The sequence below is a fragment of the Lynx canadensis genome, chromosome E3, assembly GCF_007474595.2.
Source record: "Lynx canadensis isolate LIC74 chromosome E3, mLynCan4.pri.v2, whole genome shotgun sequence".
Taxonomy (NCBI): Eukaryota; Metazoa; Chordata; class Mammalia; order Carnivora; family Felidae; genus Lynx; species Lynx canadensis.
In genome coordinates, this window is record NC_044318.1 from 31178194 (window position 1) to 31199645 (window position 21452).

The following is a 21452-nucleotide window of genomic DNA, read 5'->3' on the forward strand; positions in this document are numbered from 1 at the left end:
ACTTAGAACCCAAGGTGTTAACAGTTACAGAATCCTAAGAAAGCTCTGAATTCCACTTCCTGAGTTGACAGAGACAAAGCGAGAGACTGAGAGACAGAGTCCCAGTAAGAGAGAGATTTGCCCAGGGGCATTCATGGAATTAGCAGCAGAGCAAGGATCAATTCAGACCTCTGCCTAAGGCGGGGTCCTTGAAACTAGGAGGCTCCAACAGAGAAGTGGCCCTGCTTCCCACCCCTGCTCCCCAAAGTGGCCGCCAGGTCCTCTTAGTGTCATGCCCTTCTCCAGGCATTCCCAAGCCCCTGCATGCTCAGTGTGGGGGTTCAGACACCCGAGGAACAGTCCTATCTCAGGGCCCATAGGCCAGGGGCAGAGCCAGACAGGCACATAAAGGATAGGTAGTGACCCTGTCGGTCTCCGTGCCAAGGATCCCAAAAGGACCACTTAGGAATGGCTCTCTCTCCAGAGGAGGCAGGCTGAGGTGGGTACCTGAGGCCCCAGAATTTGGCCATCAGATGAGCAGAGAGAATGCACACCTGCAGAGAGCAGCACTTGGGGCTCCAGGGACTGAGAAGTGACTGTTTGGCAGGGACAGAGGGTACCTGGCCAAGGGACATGGGGTGGGTGGGTGGAGAGGCGGGACTGTGAGCAGCCTTGGGCAATCATTTCAGCATCTCAGGTGATCACAGGGGCCCTCGAGGCACTGCCATTTGATTTCAGGAGCTGTGTGACCCTACCAGGGGAGGGAAGAAAACACTCTGAGAGAACCTTCTGCAAGCTTCCAGCCCCCGCTTTCTCTCCTGTGACTACACATAGGCCACACTGTCCACAAAACCAAGGGAGGTTAGCTTTGGCCTCTAGCCCTTCCTTCCCCCACCAGAGATAACCCTGGATGGGAAGTCTGGAATTCTAGACCAGGTTCCATTTCGGGCCCTGTGTAGATATTCGGGTGTTTCCACTCCTGTGGACGCTGGTGACATGCGCTGAAGTGGGGCAAGAATCCCACCTCTGAGGATTGTTAAAGATGCCAGCTAGGTGACAGTGTGAGTGCTCTAGACCAAACAGCCCAGTTCTCAGGGTGAGAGGAGAGACTTCAGAAACAGGTACGTGAGCTGGACCCCAGGGCTGGTGAGAGGGAGGACCCAAAGCTCCAGAGCAGATGGCTTGCCTGGGGGATGTCCAGGGGAAGGTGACCAAGGCTCCACCTTGCCAGTCATCACCTGTCACCACTCACGGATTCACACTCATGTAAACCTCGGGGCCTCTGTGCAGGTGTAGTGATGATCATAATGGCAACTGGGGGGGGGGGTGCTGGGACCTTCCTGTGGGCCAGGCCACACAAGACTCTGACAGGTGCGTGCTTCCAGCTGTGTGCAGGACTGAGAGAGGGTGAATGTGAGCCTGGACACCAGAGAGGGCAGGGAGGAAGGGGTGTAGTTAGCTGAGGGACTTCACAGGAGGGCACTGGAAGCAAGGAATCCCAGGCACTGAGGCACTTTCTGGCTCAGGTGTGAATGATTAACAGTCAAACTTTTTTCTTTCTTTCTTTTTCTTTCTTTCCCTTTCTTTCTTGAGAGAGACAGTGCGCGCACAAACACGAGTGGGGTAGGAGCAGAGAGAGAGAGAGGGAGAGAGAATTCCTAGCAGGCTCCTCACTGTCAGTGCAGAGCCCGACGACGTGGGGCTTGAACTCTCTGAACCATGAGATCATGACCCAAGCCAAGATCATGAGCTGAGCGGAGATCAAGAATAGGTTGTTCAACCGATTGAGCCAACCTGGTGCTCTACTCGTCAACTCTTCTTGAGACCCCTTTTGGGTGACATAGGGGAACCGCATAAGGAGGGGCAGGAGGGGAAACAGGGACCTCTTCCTCTTCCAAACTCCAGACCCGCAGTAGCTCCGCCCGCGCTCTTGCTTAGCATATTGATCATGCTAATTTATTTATTTTTAGCGTGCATATTGATTATGCTAATTTAAACCCAGTCCCGCCTGCTCCCGCGCGCTGTCCCCAAGGCCCCGCCCCCCTGGAACGACCTATGGCTGCGGAGGGGCGGGGTTATGTTAATGAGGCCAATCTGGCCACACTGGCCGCGCCAGCTGCTCCACGGAGCCCGGGTGAGGCGGCGGCGACGAAAGCCATGGCCCGGGCGTTGGCGGGTCTGGCCGCCGGCTTGTCCTGCCCGCGGGTCGTCCCCAGCCAAGACTCGGACTCAGACACAGATTCGGAGGACCCGAGTAACCGGCGCAGCGCGGGCGGGCTGCTCCGCTCGCAGGTCATCCACAGCGGTCACTTCATGGTGTCGTCGCCGCACAGCGACTCGCTGACCCGGCGGCGCGACCAGGAGGGGCCCATGGGGCCCGCCGACTTCGGGCCGCGCAGCATCGACCCCACACTCACCCGCCTCTTCGAGTGCATGAGCCTGGCCTACAGGTGAGGGCGGCTCCGGGGCCCGGCAGCCTCGGCCCTCCGTGGCGGCACCACGCGCTGGGGCCCCGGACACCCACCCGGCCCCAAACTTTGGTCCCTGGATGCTCTCGGAGAGTCCGACCACATCCTGGACACCCTTCTCCCCCAACCCCGAGCGTCCTCTGGCCCCGGCCCTGCCTCCAGATTCCCATGGCTCACCACTTTCACTCCCTCCCCAGGGTGCGGACCTCCTGTCCTCCACCTCGACCTCCACCTCGACCCACCAAGGCCCCTCTCCCCGTCCTGACTCTTCTGCCCCCAAAGAAATTCCAGGGCATCCCTCGAGCTCCCAGGACCCTAAGCCATTCCCACCCTCCACTCTGGGGGCCACTCCACCAGACCACCTCGGCCCTCCGCTCCCTCCCCAGTACCCGGGCCCAGACACACTCCATTCCTGCACCCTGGCGAAACTCCTCACGCCCATGATTGTCCCGATTCATAGCCAACGTCTTTTGAAACCCAGTCTCTTGTCCACCCTGTACTTCCCAATTGCCGGGACACCTGTTCTTGACCTGTTAGCTCGAGGGTGGCGGGAGAAGGGTGCTCCGGCGGGCCCAGGGGGCCCAGCTGGCAGAGTTTCCCAGCGGGCGCCCGGCAGGGGGTGCTGCTGGTTCCCCGGGAGGCCTGGGTTCCCCTACCCGGGTTGAGCGCCTAACGCTGCCTGGGACCCCTGCTAAGCGCGTCGCGGAGCTTGCGGACCGCGCCTGGCCCGGGCTTCCACGCCTGCCTGCGTCCCAGGAGAGGGCGCGAACCCGGGGTCTGGCCCGGTGCCCTGGAGCAAAGTTCCCAGGAGCTGAGGGGCCAGGATAAATTATCAACCGAAAACTGTAGAGGTGAAAGGGGGATCGGCCAGCCTTGATCTTTTCTCTGTGCAAATATTCCTCTTCCTCAGAGGCGCCTCCTCCCCTTCTGAGAACGGCGGGATACAGAACGGCCCTTGAGGCTCTCTGATCTGGAGCCGGAGCTGGGGTGGGGATTGCGGGGGTGTTGCCCACTCCCAATCGCGGCAGCCCAGCCACGACCCCATTGGCTGCAGGCGGTGTAACCTTGGCCCATATGCTCTGGCCCCGGGCCCAGGTCATGTTGCAACCTGATCGTCCAGGGCGCCGGACCGATGTGGAAAGTTCAAATTCCCGTCCCTTTCTTCCCTTCCCCCGCCTCCTGGGACATCACGGGACAGACTGGGACAGAGCATCTAAGGTCCTGGTACACCGGATGTGGGCACCCCCCAGGTTCTCCCAGCCCCCCCCCCCCGGCCCCCACGTTTCTCACCTGCTCCCAACTTCAGCTTCCTCCTTCATACTACACCCCACAGACCATGGGTGACCAAAAAAGGAGGTTCAGGGGAGGGGGCAAGGTCAGGAGCAGAGCACACTCCAAAAACTGCTCCCACTAAGAGGCTGGACTAGAATCTGATGTGACCCAGGGCAGCTGGGGAGGAGAGGGCTGTTCTTTTCCCCTAAATACCCAGCATATTTGGTCTCTGTGGGGGCCTAAGAGCCATGGATGGAGGTGACTCAGTACTACAGGAGCCTTTGGCTTCCCCTGTTTGGTAGAGAAAAAAATCTGAGGCTCAAACTGGGACAGTGTTTTAGCCCTTGAATACCCCTAATTATAGGGGTCCCCCGGAGAGGAGTGGATTAGAGAAGCCAGGATGCCCCGAGAGAGTGACTGGATGGCAAGGGACAGCAAGGCAAGGGGTCCCCAGGTGCTTGGCCCAGAGGACAGCCTGTGGGTGCCTGGCCAGCTTTCATCCTCAGCAGGGCATTGTGGGCAGAGGGAGGACTTCTCTCCTAGGAGGAGGTGCATATTCCGTGGTTCTGTGGGTGGAAGCCCCAGGGAGACAGGGTCTGGAAGTTCCAAGAAAACACTTGTTTGTGGCCAGAGCTGGCTAGCTGTGGAAAGAATGGCCCCGGGCATGTAGACCCGAGGCAGGACCCTGTCAGAGAGACTCTCAGGGAGTTCCTATAAGGGAGCTTGGACTCATGAAGGGGGAGCGGTGCTGAACTAAGAGTTCTAGGTTTTCTCCCACCAATCCCTGAGATTCCCAGATTTTCTATTGGTCAGAAGAAGCCTTTGAGCCCTGGTCATGGGCTTTTTCCTCTGGGCTGAGCCCCTCTCCTCCCCTCCCAGCCAACAAGCCCAGCACAGACCAAATCCTTTCCTTCTGGGCTTGTATGTTGTCACTGTCTCATCTCCCTGAGCCCTTCCTGGCCACAAACCCCAGAACCTCGGCAAGGACAGGGAGGGAGGGGAGGCAGGCTGGGCGTGGGACACTGAGTGATCAGAGTGGGTGGGGAGGTTGCTGGGATACAGGCAGAAGCAACAAACTCAGGAGTCCCCCCAGGTGCCAAAGAAGCTGGCCCAGGAGGTATCAGTGCACCCCACCCAAGTCTCCCTTCGAGACAGATGGTGTTTATCTAACTTAGGAGGGAGAGGGCCAGCCAGCAGGCATGGGCTATGTACTCTATTTGGGTAATGAGGCCTGTGGTACCCTGGGGTGGCAGCTCTTCCCACTCCATACCCCAAAACAAACACAGGAGCTTGGAGACCAGAGAGGAGAAGAGACCTGGTGACCCATGCGCTTCAGGGGCTGTAGGAGTCAGATTGCCACCCACCCACCCATCACCCCCACGATGAGAGAGAAGCCTTGGGAGAAGGCAGGCCTGGTGTCCCCCAGGCCTCAGCCTTCCATGTGAGCAAGGGTTGGAGGAGATGGGCCAGAGGGGACTCGTATACAGCCCTGGCTTGTGGACCACGAGGAGGGAGGGAGGAGGGAGGGATCAGTGGGGGTCTAGACTCTGAGCATCTTGACCTCCTAGGTCAGATCCTTAGCGGTAGCAGACTGGCCTGTGCCTAGCACATCTTGACCTGGAGAGTCATTGCGAGAGTGGATTTCATTGACTGCTAGGATTAGGGTCAGGGTGAGGGCTGGGGTAAGGGTGCTGCCTCCCCACTGCCCACCACTCCACCATCCCAGCTGCCTTCCTTTGGGGCCTGATGGCTGTTGTTTTGCACACGCCCCTAAGAAGGGGTGCACCCCATCCAGCTCAGTCCAGATTGCCATCCTGGGATTCTGGAGTGGGCAGACGCCAGAAGGGCCGGGAAAAGGCAACGGCTGGCTGCTTGGAAGCCACTGGTAGTGAAGAGATTCTCTCCTCACCCAGGCACACCTTACCCATCCCCGGAGGAGGCCGAAGAGGGCCAGTGAAACTGGTGGAGAAAAGGCCACAGGGCCTGAATCAGTCTCCACTATGTGACCTTAGGCATGTCCCTTTCCCTCCCAGGCACTCAGTTTCCCTCTGTAAGAAATGGCTCTGAGAACCCTCCCTAGCCAGCCTAAGAAAAGGATGCCCATGAGGCCATGGTATTATTGTCCTGAGGAAGGAGCTGACAAACAGGTTTCAGCCTGGTTTTAGTTCTGGTGGTAGGTTAACGAGCAGCTCAGCCTGGAGCAGGGACCTGGGAGGGTTTTTTAAAGGCCTGACTCTCAGGGTAGGGATTTCAGGCAGAGTGAGGGGCAGGATTTGTGGGGTTGCAGGGGAGTCCTCAGCTTGCCCAGCATGGATGAGTAACCAGCGCATGGGAAGAGTGGGGAGCCAGCCCTGCAGGAGGCCTCCCTGAGCTGCCCCTTGTCCAACCGCCTGACCCAGCCCTCTCCCTCTGACAGTGGCAAGCTGGTGTCTCCCAAGTGGAAGAACTTCAAAGGCCTCAAGCTGCTTTGCCGGGACAAGATCCGTCTCAACAACGCCATCTGGAGGGCCTGGTATATCCAGTGTGAGTGGGCACCATGGGCCTCGCCAGCAGGGGGACTGCATGTGGGAGGTGCCCAGGAAACCCCCTTAGGGCCAGCACCAGCATCTGACCCCCAGAGTCTCGGGGAACATGTCCCAAAGGGTACTCTGCCCTGGGATGCTAGGCACAGCGGGGGTCACCCCTTGGAATCCTAAGGTGGGCAGAGATTTGGAGGGCAGTTCAAGACCCTTTCTGCATTCCGTCAGCATAGTCAGTGCTCCAGATGCCAGGGTGGAAAGAGGTGCTAGATGCTGGCTAGGCCAATGGCATCACATTGCCAATGGGGAAGCTAAGGATCCTGCCTGGGTCTCCACCAGCCTTTCACTAAAGTCCTCACTGAACCCCCATCAGGTGCCCCCATGGAGACTGGGGACAAGGGACCAGAGAGGCCATGTGGTACAGTGGAGGGGGGCTTCGGACTTGGGAGTTACCCAGAGCTGCTTTCCTCCCCAGTCTCTGCCCTTGCCGGCTGTGTGACTGCAGGCCGTGTGACTAACCTCTCTGAATCTGTTTCCTTATCTATAAAATAAGACCAATAGTCCTACTTTTCCTGGTTGGCATGGTGATAACAAGTATGAATGGGCCTGGCACAGAACTGATGCTAAATAAATGATGGCTGAATCTGAGATGCCCTTGAGGAGGTCACGGTCATTCATTTGGGGATATGAGACCCACCCACCCACCACGGCCCAACAGCAGAGGCTGAGCGGCCTCAGACCAGTCGGCCCTGGGTTGGGACCTTGTCCAGGTCAACCAAGTCCCACTCGATCAAAGGCTTCCCTGAGCTGGGAACACACAGCCCAGGAGGGACCATACTCAGTATTCTCTGTCCTGACTCCATTGGATTCCATCCAAGCAGAGAGAGGGAGGGTTTTCTGGTTTCTATTTATCTATGTGCCCAGTGCTCCCTAAATCATCTTACTTGAGGCTTCCTAGCAACCTTGGAAGATAGATATTATCACTCCCATTTTATGGATGAGCAAGTAAGGCCCAGAAGGCCAGTAACCTGTTCAGGGTCATGGAGCATAAAAGAAGCAGAACTGTGATTAGCTGGAAGTCCAGGGCTCGCCTACTCTGAACCCAGTGCTCCTTCTACTGCTCCGAGCAGACTGGCTTCCAGTCCTCACCTGACAACACACAGGATGGGCCCTACTCAGACCAGGAAGCTGATAGGCCAGAGGGAGTCACTGCCCACCCCTCCACACACCTCTGCGCTCTCCACCCTTCCCCACGAAGCTGGATGGGATGAAGATCCTTCTCTCTGCAGAAGACATTTCGATGCCACCCAGGGCCCTCACCCAGACAGGCAGACCCTGGTCTCCAGCTATTGCACGAGTTGCTGGAAGCACCCCACGTTCTGTGTCAGACAGAGGCGGGTTGAGACAAGTTCTAGGATACCCCAGCTGTGTGACCTTGGGAGAGTCCGTAGCCTCCTTAGCTGGAGCTCACTCATCTGCAGAGTGGGAATAACAGTAGGTCCCGCTCTGAGGTTTGCTGTGAGTCTTCAGGGAGATCATTCATATCTCAGCACAGGGCCTGACACACACAAGGGCTCCCCGAAGGTGATGATATTTTTGTGATGATAGTAACAGCACGCGGCAGGCATGTAACAAATGTCAGCACGCGCCTTCTGAGCACTGAGGGTTTGAAGGTGGGCTTCAGGAAAGGGAGAGGGGTGGGGCCAGCTAGACGACTGCCTGGCTCATCCCCTCGAACCTGCCACCTCTCTGCAGGCTCCTGGCCTCCAAGATCCCCTCCTTTCTCACACCCCCAAATCCTGGTGTCCTCTGAGCACCCAGGGCGCTGTGCACCTCTCATGGCAGGCTCCCCACCTTGCTTTAGCTTGTGTTCTGTGTGTGCTTTCCTTATCTCTCCAACTAAGCTTGAGCGCCCCGATTTATCCACCGATTCCTTGTCCCAGTATCTGTCACAGCTTAGGTGCAAGGGGCCAGGTGGTTGCCTGAATGGGTGAACTTATTGGTGTTGAATAAAGCCTACCCCAGATCCAGGAGCCACATGGTCACTGCCCTTCTGTCTGGAGCACAGGGTCCCCAAGGTGGGGGAGGAAAAGCCCAGCCAGGCCTGCTCAGACCTGACCCTCTGGGGACCCTGGACAAACTTATTCTTTCCTAGTGCCCATCTCCTCATCTGGGAAGCCAGGACAGCCACTCTCTGAGACCCTCCTTGCTCTAACCCCAGGGAGTCCCTACACCCGAGGGCCCATCCCTTTGTCTTCCCAGCCACGCTCGGGTACCAGGACAAACTCCCTCTCCCATTCTCATGGGGATCACTTGGGAGAATGTCCTTTAGGACAGAACTTTGTAAATGATGCTGAAGGTCCCAATAAGTGTCACGTTCGGGTGGTCCCCCTTGTCTGTCAATTGTCTGAGAGGAAGTCTGCTGAGGGCTAAGGTGGAAAAAGTCACTGCTTGGGGAGCCCAAGGTTTGGAAGCCCTACTGTGTGCCAAGCTCTGCTCCAGATTCAGGAATTTCAGTCTAAAGGGCAACAGCTCCTGCTTTTACTCCCGGCAGGGAGGCCAGCATGCAGAGAAATGGCCAAGGCCAAGTGGAGAGTGAGGCAGATAAGACCATGGGGTTTCAGAGGAGGGAAGCTTCCTGGAAGAGGGGTGGCCCTGGGCAATCCTGATGGGTGGGCAGGTGTGGGTGAGGCAGAGGAGGGAAGGGAAGGGCGGTGTAGAATAACACCGGAAGGTGAGCTGTGGTGGGGAAAAGCTGTTTGGCTTCAAGGTGGGGCCTATGAAGGAGGTGAAAAGGGGGATGAAGCTGACAGGCCAGTCATGGAGGGTTTGGAAGCCAAGGTAAGAGGTGTGGACTTTATCCTGGAGGTCTAGGGAACCATGGAGGGTTTCTGCACTTCCAGGCCATGACAGGAAGATGGGCTGGAGAGGGTGAGGCTGGAGTCAGGGAGGTCCGGGTGAGAAATGACATCAGGCCAGGGTGGCATTGAATATGGAGGGGAGGGGACAGTGGAAGAAATGCCACACATCCTCCGGAGTGACTTAGATAGGAATGCTGGAGCCAGTGGGGAGTTTCTGTGACTGGGAGGCAGCAGTGGCCGCCCAGAGGCACAGGCTTGGGAGGGATGTTTCAAGTTTTGGGACATCCTTTTTTTTTTTTTTTTTTTTTTTTTAATTTTAATTTGGTACATCCTGATGGAGATTCTGTGGGCAGCTGGAAAATAAGCCTGGAAAGAGGCAGGATGAGAGAGGTTGGGGGGCGGGCCTCAAAGAAGGACCAGTGAAAATGGTCAGGGAAACAGGAGAACCAAGGGAAGGTTCCCTTGTCGAGGGAGGAGGGGGTGCTCCACAGCTGAGGCCCAGAGGGATGGGCCTTGGGGGGTGGAGGGAGGTGGGGCAGACAAGGGCCTTGACAGAGCACTGGGGGCAGGTACTGAGTTACAGGAAGTGAAGAGGAGACCAGGAGGCATGGAGTGCAGGTAGTGGTGGCAAACCTTCCAGAACAAGGAGCAAAACAAAGGGGTGAAAGGGAAGAAGATTAGCTTGTTGGGGAAGCAAAGGAAGGGAAAGTTTGGCAGGAAAAGGGGAGCTTGGAATGTGTTTATGGGCCCAAAAGGAGGAACCTGGGGAGAGACCAGGATTGGAGATAGGGAAGGGAGTGGAGGAGGTGGCAAAAGGGCTCAGCTAGGTGGCCTGAAGGGACAAGGGGTGGTTATCTGGCATCAGCTTGGGCAGTGCCTGAGGCAGGGGACCAAGGGCTCCAGGCCCTGGCCTGCTGGTCTCAGGGTCTGATGTTGGAGCAGCTCATTTCCTGTGATCACACAATCCCATTCAGCAACCATTGCCTGCACACCTGCTGGGCTGCCAAGGGGGGCAGAGGAGGTGTGGGAGGTTCCTTTCACGGGGTCCCATAGAAGAGGGAGCTCTGGGAGGGCTGGAGCAGGCAGAAAGACTTCTGGAGGAGGTGGTACTTAGTCTAAGCAGGATTTCCTAGCGTGGCACTTGAGTCCCAGTCCCCTTGGAGTGGGAAGTGATGGAGCTGGGTACCCTCCTGACCTGGCCCCCTTCTCTCAGATGTGGAGCGGAGGAAGAGCCCCGTGTGTGGCTTCGTGACCCCCCTGCAGGGGCCTGAGGCTGATGAGCACCGAAAACCAGAGGTAGCTGAGACGCAGGACCTCCCGCCTGCCTGCTTCCCTACCAAGCCCGGTGCCTCCTAGTGCCGGGCAGGAGGGGCTGGCCCCGATGGGGATCCGGTGAGGGGTGGGGTCCGTGCTGCCCGTCTCACTGAGCCCCCTCCCGGGCCCTCTCCAGGCCGTGGTCCTAGAGGGCAATTACTGGAAGCGGCGCATCGAGGTGGTGATGCGCGAGTACCACAAGTGGCGCATCTACTACAAGAAGCGGGTCAGTGGGGGGGCCCCGGGGGGGTTGCTGACCACTGCCTCTCTTGAAAGAGCCCGGGGCGAGACGCCCCTCGACCCTGCCTCCCATTAAGACCCAGGCTGACAGCGCCACCGTGTGGCCGAGGGTCCCCTCGCAGCCTCCTTACCTCCCAGCGCGGAGGAGCTCCAGAGGGGAAATCGGCATCCCTCTCATCTGGGGGAGCTTGTGGGTAGGGGAGGCCTTGGCGGGAAGTGATGGAAGAGGGACAAGGGATCCATTGTCCACCTCTGTGTGTTCCTGCAGCTCCGTAAGTGCAGCAGGGAAGGGGATCTCCTGACCCCAAAGCAGGTGGGTGCTCCCTGGACCCAGAGAATTGACAGCTTCTAGGAGATGAGGCCGGGACCCGATGGGGGCAGTGGGAGTGGCCGCCGTCCTCTGGTTGATTGAGCCCTTCTCCTGAGGGGTGGCAAGTCCTTGAGCGAAGTGGTGGGAGGCATCGGGGAACGGAAGTCCCTAAGAACTGAGGTTCCAGGCAGAAAAAGTATAGGCGACAGGAAGAGGCCCCTTATCTGTTCAGCAGGCCATCCAGGTCTAGCTCGTGGGGACAGTTGTTAAAAGCCAATGGGGTGACCATAAGCCTTCCAGTAGGCAAACTGGATCCTCCAGAGAGAGAGGTGAGGAGGGCCATGTACTGACCACTTCATCCCCCAGGCGGGGGCCATATGAAAGGGCCAAGGGCAGCGGGAGACCCCGGTGTCCCTCTCTCGTGGCTGCTGAAGGTTCTGTCTCCCTAGGCGGAAGGGGGTTGGCAACCACCGGAGCGATGGTGCGAGCAGCTCTTCTCCAGCGTGGTGCCCGTGCTGCTCAGGGGCCCAGAGGAGGAGCCTGGCGGGCGGCAGCTTCTGGACCTGGACTGCTTTTTGTCCGACATCTCCGACACGCTCTTCACCATGACTCAGCCCAGCTCCACGCCCCTGCAGCTGCGCCCTGAGGACGGTAAGGGCCTGCACCTGCAAAGGGAGGCCTGTGAAAATCCGGGCAGCCAAGGGAGGATGGCCAGGGGTGGGTGGCCCCCAGTCCACCCGGCCTGCCGCTCCTGACGTCACCACTGCCCCCTCCAGCTTACGTGGGCAATGCTGACATGATCCAGCCGGACCTGACACCCCTGCAGCCCAGCCTGGATGACTTCATGGAGATCTCAGGTGAAGCAGCGCCCTGTCCTGGGGGCAGGGGGAGGCGGGGCCCGTGGCTGGGTCAGTGTGAGGAAAGTCCCAGCATGACCACCAGACCTCAGGCCCCTGTGGGAGGGTGGATGATCTGAGTGATTTCTGAGGGATCTTCCTGGTCTCCCTTTGTCAGGACTTGGGATGCAAATGACTTGGCCTCAGGTGAGAGCAGGGCCAGACTGGATACTGAGCAGGGGTCAAGGCTCAGGGGCATTGAAGCTTCAGGCTCTGGGCTCTTTGGGCTCCCAGGAAGCAATGGATGCTGGGACTCTCAGGAGAGAAAGGGACTTTCATTTGTTTGGGTCTGTTTATTATTTATTTAATTCCCTTTAAAAACTATTTATTGGGGCACCTTGGTGGCTCAGTCGGTTGAGCATTGACTTCTGGTTTCGGCTCAGGTCATGATCCTGTGGTTTGTGGGTTCAAGCCCCTCATCAGGCTCTGTACTGACAGTTCAGAATCTGCTTGGGATTCTCTCTCTCCCTCTCTCTCTGCCTCTACCCTGCTTGTACTCTCTTTCTCTCTCAAAATAAATCAACTTAAAAAAAAAAGGAAAAGAAAAAGAAAATCCCAGGAATTGTATCTTGTAAAGCACTTAACAATTTTTTTTTAATGTTTACTTATTTTTGAGAGAGAGAGAGAAATGAGCACATGAAGAAGGGGCAGAGAGAGAGGGAGAGAGAAGATCTGAAGCGGGCTCTGTGCTGTCAACAGTGAGCCCGATGTGGGGCTCGAACCCATGAACTGCGAGACCATGACCTGAGCAGAAGTCAGACGCTTAACTGAGTGAGCCACCCAGGCACCCCAAGCACTTTTTAAGTAACATGTTTCTGTGCCTCCCTCTCCTGACCCCAGGGCCACTGGGTCACTGGTTTTTGTGTCCTCCCAGAGATACCCATGTCTGTATAGCAGCTATGGACAAATGTCTTTTTGTTTTCACAACACACTCTTCCTACATCATTTCTTTTACTTAGCTATAGATCTTGGAGACTGTCCCTGATAATCAAACATTTAGGGGATTCTGGAGTCATGCTAGGGGTCAGGTAGCCATAGAGACTTGGCTTGCCTTAGCCAAGGCTCCAGGGCGAGAAAGGGGGGTTCTGGGATACAGGTTTAGTGGCAATGACCCCTCCACTCCTTTTTCACAGGGTCCTGGGCCTGTCAGTCAAGAGGTGGGGAGGGAACTAGGGAATGAGGAACCACCCCCACCCCTGCCTCAGCCCTGGACAGGGTGGGGGCTGTGGGGGCAGAAGTGTTGATGGCAGTGCCCTGAGAGCAGACCAGCCTGGGAGGGCAGCGGTCCTGTCTGGGCACACGCACCCCTGCCACAGGTAGGAAACTTCCTGGACCCCGGGCTCCAGGGCCAAAACTGGGGCTGAGAAGCCGCTTCTCTCAACCCAGGGTGGCTGCCTGGGTAGGGGTGAGCATGGGCAACCTACGATAGGGGGTGTGGGTCATGCAGAGGAGGTGGTTAGTGTGGCCCCCTCTCGTGCTCCATTACAGGGAGGGTAGGGACCACCAGGGACACCGGGGCTGGTGCTTTGATTGTCCCCCAAGAGCTCCTCGCTTGAGAGGAATCCCAGTGAAGAGGCCGGAACTCTATGGAGGGAGGGGGCTTGGTGAGGAGTGCTCAAGGAAGGGGAGGGGGCTTGGAGCAGGAGAGGGTCTCAGGGAGGGGATGCACATCGATGGTGGGGGTAGAAGCTTGGGATGGGGGAGACTAGGGCTCCGTGGGTGGCTGGCCAGGGCTAGGAAGCGGAGAGGGGCAACTGAGGGTAAACTATGGCTGGGGGTTGGTGGTGACTCAGTGGCGAGCTGGGCTCCTTACTGCATGAACCCTTCTGAGCACCGGTGGGCAGGCAGCAGCAGTGAGCAGGAAGCAGGCCCAGTATGTGGCTAGTTCTAGAGCCCGGGCCTCAGGGGGCCTAGTGGTGAGGCCCACAGTCCGTGGGGGCTGGGGGATAGAGGATCGGTGACCACTCATTCTCTGCCACTCAGTCCCTTGGTTAAACGGAGACAGTAGGACAAAAAGATCCTTTCTGATCAGGTGGCCAAGGAAAGACACACACACACACCAGGCACAGAGCAGACATGCACATGCCGAGCACCTCACATCAAGGCAGGCACACAGGCTCAGACAGAGCTACACGCACACACAGGGAGACAGACAGATGCTACACGTAGAGCCACCTTCCAGTGACAGGTGGGCACCAGAGTCACGTAAGACGTGCAGACAAGTTTAGGGGCACCTGGGTGGCTCAGTCGGTTAAGCGTCCGACTCTTGGTTTCGGGTCGGGTCATGATCTCGCGGTTTCGTGAGTTCGAGCCCTGCGTCGGGCTCTGTACTGGCAGCACAGAGCCTGCTTGGGATTCTCTCTCTCACCCTCTCTCTCTGCCCCTCCCCCACTCATGCTATCTTTGTCTCTCTCAAAATAAGTTTTAAAAACTTTAAAAAAAAGAAGGAAAAGATAAAAAAAAAAAGATGCACATACAAGTTCAACACACAGCAGGCTCCAGATTTGGCATGGTCTTATCTGTCCCACTCCTGAGTCTCCTTCTCTTGGGAGGAGGCCTGACCAGCTCCCCTGCCTGGGGAGCCAGGGCCCATCCAAGGCCAGCGGAGCTGGGTGGGACAAGACCAGGAGGTCTTGGGAGCTGCTGCAGGCCAAAGACTGGTCAGGGTCAGAGAAAGGTGCCCGGAAGGGAGCGGGTGGGCGGGCGGCGCCCAGGCCCGGGATGTGGTCAGGCCGCAGGCAGCTGCTTCCCAAAACCAGAATAGCCTGGGGCTTACACAACCCGCACCTCAGACAATCCGGCTGACCCTTCCCGCCAGCTCTTCCAGGCTTTCCAGTGCCCCCCCCCAACTCCTGCCCCCGCTCTGAGCCCACCCTCTGACCCCTGCTATGACCCCCTTAGCCCTTCCACCCCACTCCTGGGCTCTACTTTTGAGGCCCCACTTGACCTTCCCACAAGCCAACTTCGCAGACCCACTGACCTCCTGACCCCTCTCACCTCTATCTCACCCCTTGAACTCCTATCACCCCGGGGCTCTTCCCTATCCAGGACCTCTGCCCCTTTGCACCCCACCCCTGTCCCTTCAGGGCACTCTCTATTACCCCTCCCCTTTCTCTGGCCCCAGCAGGGCTGGTAACAGGAGCAGAAGAGGGGAGTGCCCAGGCCTGGGACAGGGTAGGGGGCCTCATGAGCGGAGTGTGGGGCTCGGTGGGAGGGCTGTTTCCCGGGGGGTCCTGCTCACGCCCCCACACGGCCTCTGCTGTCCTCCACGCAGGCCCATCCCAACCGAACCTCTGTTGCTGCTTCCCCTGAGTGAGACAGAAACTCTCTCAATTTCACAATCTCCTGTGGAAGCCCCCCCTCCCCCGCCTACCCCCACCTCACCGCCAGCCAGGCCAGCCCAGCTTGGGGACAGGGCACGAGGCCCACTCTCCTCCCACTGCTTCCAGCCACGCCTGGCCCTATCCTTAACTGCCACCACCCTGTATGTTGAATTACAGATTTCTTCACCAGCTACCGCCCCCCACAGACACCCACGCCCTCACACTTCCCGGAGCCCCCCAGTTTTGGCACCATGGCTGACCCTTTCTTCGGCAGTTCGATCCTGGGCTCAGAGGTGCCCCCTGCCTCGTCAGGCATGACCCACCTCTCAGGGAATAACCGCCTGCAGGTGAGCTCCCACCCCACGCCATTCAGCCGTGCCTCGCTCACCTGCCCATGTCCAGGAGATATTCAGGGCACTTCCTGGGTGCTCATTCCTATGCTTGGTCAACTGAGAGGGACTGGAGGGGGGAAACAGACCCCATCTCTGCCCTCTGAGTGGGCGCAGTTCAGCTGAGGAGGAAACCGTTGTGAAACAGAGATGGACCAGGTGGTTCTGGGAGGGAGGCTGAGGGCAGGGGAGCATGGAGCAGGGTACCACGAAGGACTGGGGTGCTTGGGGAAGGCTTCCTGGAGGAGGCGAGGTTCTGGGCTTAGTGAATGTGTTGGGTTTGGCCAGAAGAGGCCAGTAAGGGGCAAGCCAGATGGGAGGAGAGCACGCGGAGACAGAAAGCTCAGTGTGAGCATTTAGGAAACAGTGAACCTGCCATTTTGGATACGGAACTCACAGGCTCAATTCGGTGGTTGCCTCTCTGCTGCCAGGTCCCTCTGTCATCAGACTGTTCCGGCACTATTGTAGTTCATTGCTGAGAGGTCTCTCTCCTCAACCAGACCGTGAGCTCCTTACTGGAAGAGCTAGGCCTTGCTCACCGCTGCATCTTCCATACCTACCACAGTTCAAGAAGCATAGGGTCAATGGTTGCCCAATGGTTGAGCCACTAAGTGAATGAGTGAATGTGTGGATGGATGGGTGTGTTGGTGAATGGATACACGGGTTGTAGATGGGGGTGGATGCTTACATGGGTAAGCGAGTGGTTGGTTGGATGCATGTGCTGGTGGATGGATTTGTGGATGAATAGGGTGGTGGCTGGGTAAGTGGCTGGTCAGTGAACAGATGGTGGATAGGTGGATGGATTATGTCTGGATGGGTTGGTGGATGAATGGGTTGGATGGATTGGTGAATGGGTTTATACCTCACAGGTTGGTGGAGAGATAGATGAGTTAGCTCACAGGTGAGAGGCCAAATAGGGGAATGGAGAACGAATGGATTGGTGGTAGGATGGAATCATTATTTGGTGAATGAAAAGATGGGCAGGAAGATTGATGCTCTTTCTTACACCTAATGTGTGCCTAAGTGTGTTCCACTCCCTCCCCTCATTAGGTTACAATTTCCTTTGGTGTGTGTAGGTGGGGGGACAACAGGGATCATTTCTCCTCTCTCTCCCAGTGCCCAGTCCAGACCTCAGCCAGGGCAAGAGCCTGCCTGGGTGGCTGCAAAGGCCAGCTTTCTCCCCTGCTCTCTCTCTGTCCCCCAACCAGGCTCGGAGCAGCTGCCCTGGCACCCTGGACTCCAGTGCCTTCCTGAACTCTGATTTCCTCCTTCCTGAAGACCCCAAGCCCAAGCTCCCACCCCCGCCAGCACCCCCACCCCTCTTCCAATACCCTGCCCTTCCCAAGGGGCCTGGTCTAGAGCCCTGTCCCCCACCCGCCTTCCCTCCCATGGCTCCTCCCCCTGCTTTGCTGCAGGAAGAGCCTCTCTTCTCTCCTAGATTCCCCTTCTCTACTGTCCCTCCTGCCCCAGGAGTGTCCCCACTGCCGGCTCCCACTGCCTTCCCACCTACCCCCCAGCCTGGTCCAGGCCCTGCCCCTGCTCCCTTCCCCATAGACCTTCTACCCTCAGGGTATCTGGAGCCCCAATTTGGGCCTCACTTCACAGTGCCCCAAGGCATGAGGTCCAGAGGCAAGCCCCCCGCCCCATCCCCTAGAGGGGAGAAGCCCAGCCCCCCAACCTTGGCCCCTGCCACCGCCAACCCCACTACCCCAGCGGGGGGCAACAACCCCTGCCTCACACAGCTGCTCACAGCAGGTGAGATGGGAGGAGCACTGTCCTCAGAGGGGAAGTGGGAAGCCTGTGGGAGCAGAGGGTGAAGTGGTAAGGGGTGGGCTCAGCTGTGGGGGAAGTGGCGAGGAATTAGGGACATGGGCCCCAAACCCGAAAGGGGAGTGAGCTATCTGGAGGGGAGGGATGGGGTCTTGGGAGATGACGGGGCTAGGGCTGGCCCCAGTGTCCCTCACAGTTCTGCCTGTGCACAGCCAAGCCTGAGCAAGCCCTGGAACCACCACTCGTATCCAGCACCCTCCTCCGGCCCTCAGGGTCCCCGGTAAGATGGCGGGCACTGGGAGGTGAGGATGAGCCCAGGGCTTCACCCCAACTCTCTGCCCTTCTCCACCCCTGCAGGAGACAGCCCCTGAATTCCCCTGCCCCTTCCTACCCCCGACCCCGGCCCCCACACCACCCCGGCCCCCTCCAGGCCCAACCACACTGGCACCTCCCAGGCCCCTGATTGTCCCCAAAGCGGAGCGGCTCTCGCCCCCAGCACACAGCGGTAAAGAGGGCTTGCAGGGATCCGGGAGGGGGGGTCCCTAGGGGATGGAGAAAGGGGAAGGAAGAAGGGGGACCCACATCTGAGGCCAGGATGAGAAGGAAGGGGCAATGGGACCCCTCTCCCCTGTGTCGGTCTGTCTGGGGGTCTGTCTTTCCCCACCACAGGTGGTGAGCGGAGGCTGTCTGGGGAACTCAACTCCATTCCAGGCCCGGGGACCCTGAGTGTCTGCGTCTCTCCCCCTCAACCCATCCTAAGCCGGGGTCGTCCAGACAACAACAAGGTGGCACCATTCCCTCACCCCAAGATCTGTTTGCTACCCCCAGGCCCTTCCATGCTCCTTCCTAGGCTCACCCCCCTGTCTGCCTCCCCAAGACTGAGAACCGGCGCATCACACACATCTCTGCAGAGCAGAAGAGGCGCTTCAATATCAAGCTGGGGTTTGACACCCTGCACGGGCTGGTGAGCACACTCAGCGCCCAGCCCAGCCTCAAGGTGAGCCTCCAGCCCGGGCCGGCAGCCCCGGAACCACAGGGCTCCTTCGTAGACCCCCTTCCCAGGACCAAACCCCAGGGCCCCCCAGACACCCAGTTTCCTCCTCAGTGGGCCCCAGAGTGGGCCCACCTCCAGCACCTGAGCCACACTGGGGATGCCTGCAGGTGAGCAAAGCAACCACACTGCAGAAGACGGCCGAGTACATCGCCATGCTGCAGCAGGAGCGGGCGGCCATGCAGGAGGAGGCCCAGCAGCTACGGGACCAGATCGAGGAGCTCAACGCTGCCATTAAGTAGGTGTAGGCGGGGGGTGCGCATGCGCGTGCGCACGCGTGCGCCGTGGGGGAAAGGGGCAGGACTCCCAAGCCCTGACCAGCCCCATGTACCCCCCAGCCTGTGCCAGCAGCAGCTGCCTGCTACCGGGGTGCCCATCACGCACCAGCGTTTCGACCAGATGCGAGACATGTTCAACGACTATGTCCGCACCCGGACACTGCACAACTGGAAGTTCTGGGTGGTATCCTTACTTGGCCAGCGGTAGGGTGAGCGCCGCAGCCGGACCAAGCTGTGCCTGACTGCAGGCTCAGCGCCACAGGCCAGGCAGGGTCCCAGAGCTGCTCCCAGGGGAAGGGGCCCCGGTTCCGCTCCCTCTTTCCAGGCCCTTGGCATCTTGGCCAGCAGGAGTGTCCAGTGATCAGCTGGGAGCAGAGGGCAACCGAGGGAGGAGCCCCTGGGTGAGAGGAACACAGCCCCGCCCACAGAATGTTCCGAGGGCAGTTTGGAAGAGCCTAAAGTCTGGGTGATGTGAGTGGGGTCGGTCCTAAAGAAGACATGGAATCTCTCACTCCCTTACCTGGTCAAGTTCTTGGCCGAGCCTGGGCAGGAAGCCCAGGGAGGGGGGATAGTCCAGCTAGAGGAAGGGCATAGAGGAGCCGGGCAGAATTGGATGGTAGCTATAGCGGGAGGCCTCGAGGTTCAAGGTGCCACAGTGGCCAGGCCCTTCCCCTTGTTTGGCCCAGATGTCAGAGCTACACGTGAGCTGGGTGAGGGTACTGGGTGGACAACAGGCCTGATCCTTGACCTGGGCCCAGTTCAGCATCCTCATTCGGCCTCTGTTCGAGTCCTTCAATGGGATGGTGTCCACAGCAAGCTTGCAGAGCCTCCGTCAGACCTCACTGGCTTGGCTGGACCAGTACTGCTCCCTGCCTGCTCTCCGGCCAAGTACGTGAGCCACCTGCCTGCCCACCAGAATGTCCAGGCCTCCGGGCAGAGGGTTCCACCTGCTCAGACTGTAGGTCCAGCCCGACTTCAAAATAGCCTAGAGTTTGGGCCATCCCACTATGTACCCTGGAGAGTCCACTGGCTACCAGGACACCTGCAGACAGAGGTCCTACGAGGGGCTGACAGTCTTGCCACCTAGTATCTCCCCGCTATCCCTTTGTCCTCAACATCCGAGGGTAGGGGCCTGACCCAGGAGGTATCTTTCCCTTTCTCTCTCTCTCTCTCTCTCTCTCACTCTCTCACTCTCTTTCCCCAGCTGTCTTGAACTCTCTCCGCCAGCTGAGCACATCTACCAGTATCCTCACAGATCCAGGCTGTATACCTGAGCAAGCCACACGGGCAGTCACAGAGGGCACCCTTGGCAAACCTTTATAGTGCTGGCCAGACACTGCCACTTACTCAGCTGCCCAGGGGCTGCTTTCCTTGGGCCTGGGCTCCAGGGACAACTTCTGGGCACTCCCCTCCTGCCCCTTGCCCTGGCTGTCCCTTTTCCTGAGGGTCTAGCAGGGCCCAAATCTCTTCCACCTCCTGGAAGCCAGGAAGAACGGCGTTCCATTCCCTGCCCCACCAGACACTAACACCGTGACCTGGAGGATTCATACTCTCTCTTGGGACCTTCACTTTCCAGTCTGAAAAATGGGGATGGAGAAGCTTCAACCAGAAGATGATCCTAAGGCCTTAGCAACTGTGATACTTGGGGCCTAAGCTGACAACTCAGGGAGCTTGTAGGAGGAAGGGGGATGATCCTGTTTCCCCACCATCTCTCCCTGTACCCCCCCCCCCCAAAATAGGGCACAGGCCTCTGTTTCTGATCAGAGAGACAGAAAAGGAGCGTCCCATTCTCTGCTCCTCCGCTGGTAGCCCAGTGGGGGGTAGGGTGCTGCAGGATGGCAAACCTGGGTGAGGCCAGGAAGGTCTGATCCCAGGAGAGAGCAGGGCAGGAGGTGGCCAGACCAGGGCAGGCATCTTGTGTGCGTGTGGATGCGTGTGTGTGGATTTTGTAAAGAATTTTCAACCAATAAAAACAAAAACTGTTGGGGACTGTCAGTGTGTCTCACTGGGACGGATAGACAGAGCCAATTGGCAACGGGAGGTGGCCTTCAAAGGACCTTAGCTTTTCCTCTGAGCTGGAAGCCACTGGAGGGTTTGGAGTAGAGGTTTGACAAGATCAGGTATAAGGTCTTCACAGGATCTCTCTGGGTGCGGAGTCAGGAAGAGGCCACCATGGGGCAAGGGCAGGAGCAAGGAGGCCAGTTTTAGGCTGTTGCTGTCATCCAGGTCAGAGATGACAGACACTCATCCTGGAAATCCTCGCTCCATGGCCAGGAGAAGGTTCAGAAAGGCTTACCACCTTCCAAGTTGGAAGAGGGCAGAGCCGAGCCCATGAGTGGAAATCACAGGGAGCCATCCGGAAGGAGAATGTGTTGCCGCTGGGGGTAGTGATGTGCAAGTAGAGGGCAGACACACACTTGGTTGGGGTGTCTTAGAAGGAAGTGATACTTTAGATGGGGAGTTGGGGTGAATGGTCCCCATATTTCATTGATTCTTCTGTGGAGCCATTTAACAGATCCTTTCTGAGGGCCCGCGGTGGCCTAGATGATGGTCTTGGTGCTGGGATTCTGTTCACCACTAGATCCCTCTCCTCATGAAGCTGATTCAAGGCGGGGGAGTCTGAGTCTTCTCACATCTCAACTTCTGCAGATGCTTGCAGGATATAAACAGCAAACGGTCTTCTGTGGCCTTTGACTTTCCCTCATTTATGTGGAATCATAATAGCGATGACAATACTAACTGCACACTCCTCTAGCATTTACTACGTGCCAACTATTTTAAG

General features: G+C 58.1%; 1 protein-coding gene across 2 annotated transcripts; it reads left to right on the top strand.

The window, feature by feature from the left end:
* The first annotated feature begins 2132 nt into the window (after positions 1-2132).
* On the top strand, positions 2133-20665 carry MLXIPL (MLX interacting protein like). Of its 2 annotated transcripts, none has more exons than XM_030300824.1 (17): positions 2133-2429; positions 6136-6242; positions 10313-10395; positions 10550-10639; positions 10922-10966; positions 11413-11614; positions 11740-11820; positions 15360-15529; positions 16780-17326; positions 17554-17621; positions 17699-17846; positions 18011-18126; positions 18219-18338; positions 18503-18630; positions 18731-18854; positions 19429-19558; positions 20190-20665. In XM_030300824.1, exons 1-17 carry the CDS (start codon positions 2137-2139, stop codon positions 20249-20251), a joined length of 2514 nt encoding a protein of 837 aa, XP_030156684.1. In that variant the 5' UTR covers positions 2133-2136; the 3' UTR covers positions 20252-20665. The 2 variants fall into 2 exon arrangements, with proteins under 2 accessions (XP_030156684.1, XP_030156683.1); XM_030300823.1 differs by having other exon boundaries at positions 19875-20257.
* Positions 20666-21452: the final 787 nt, after the last annotated feature.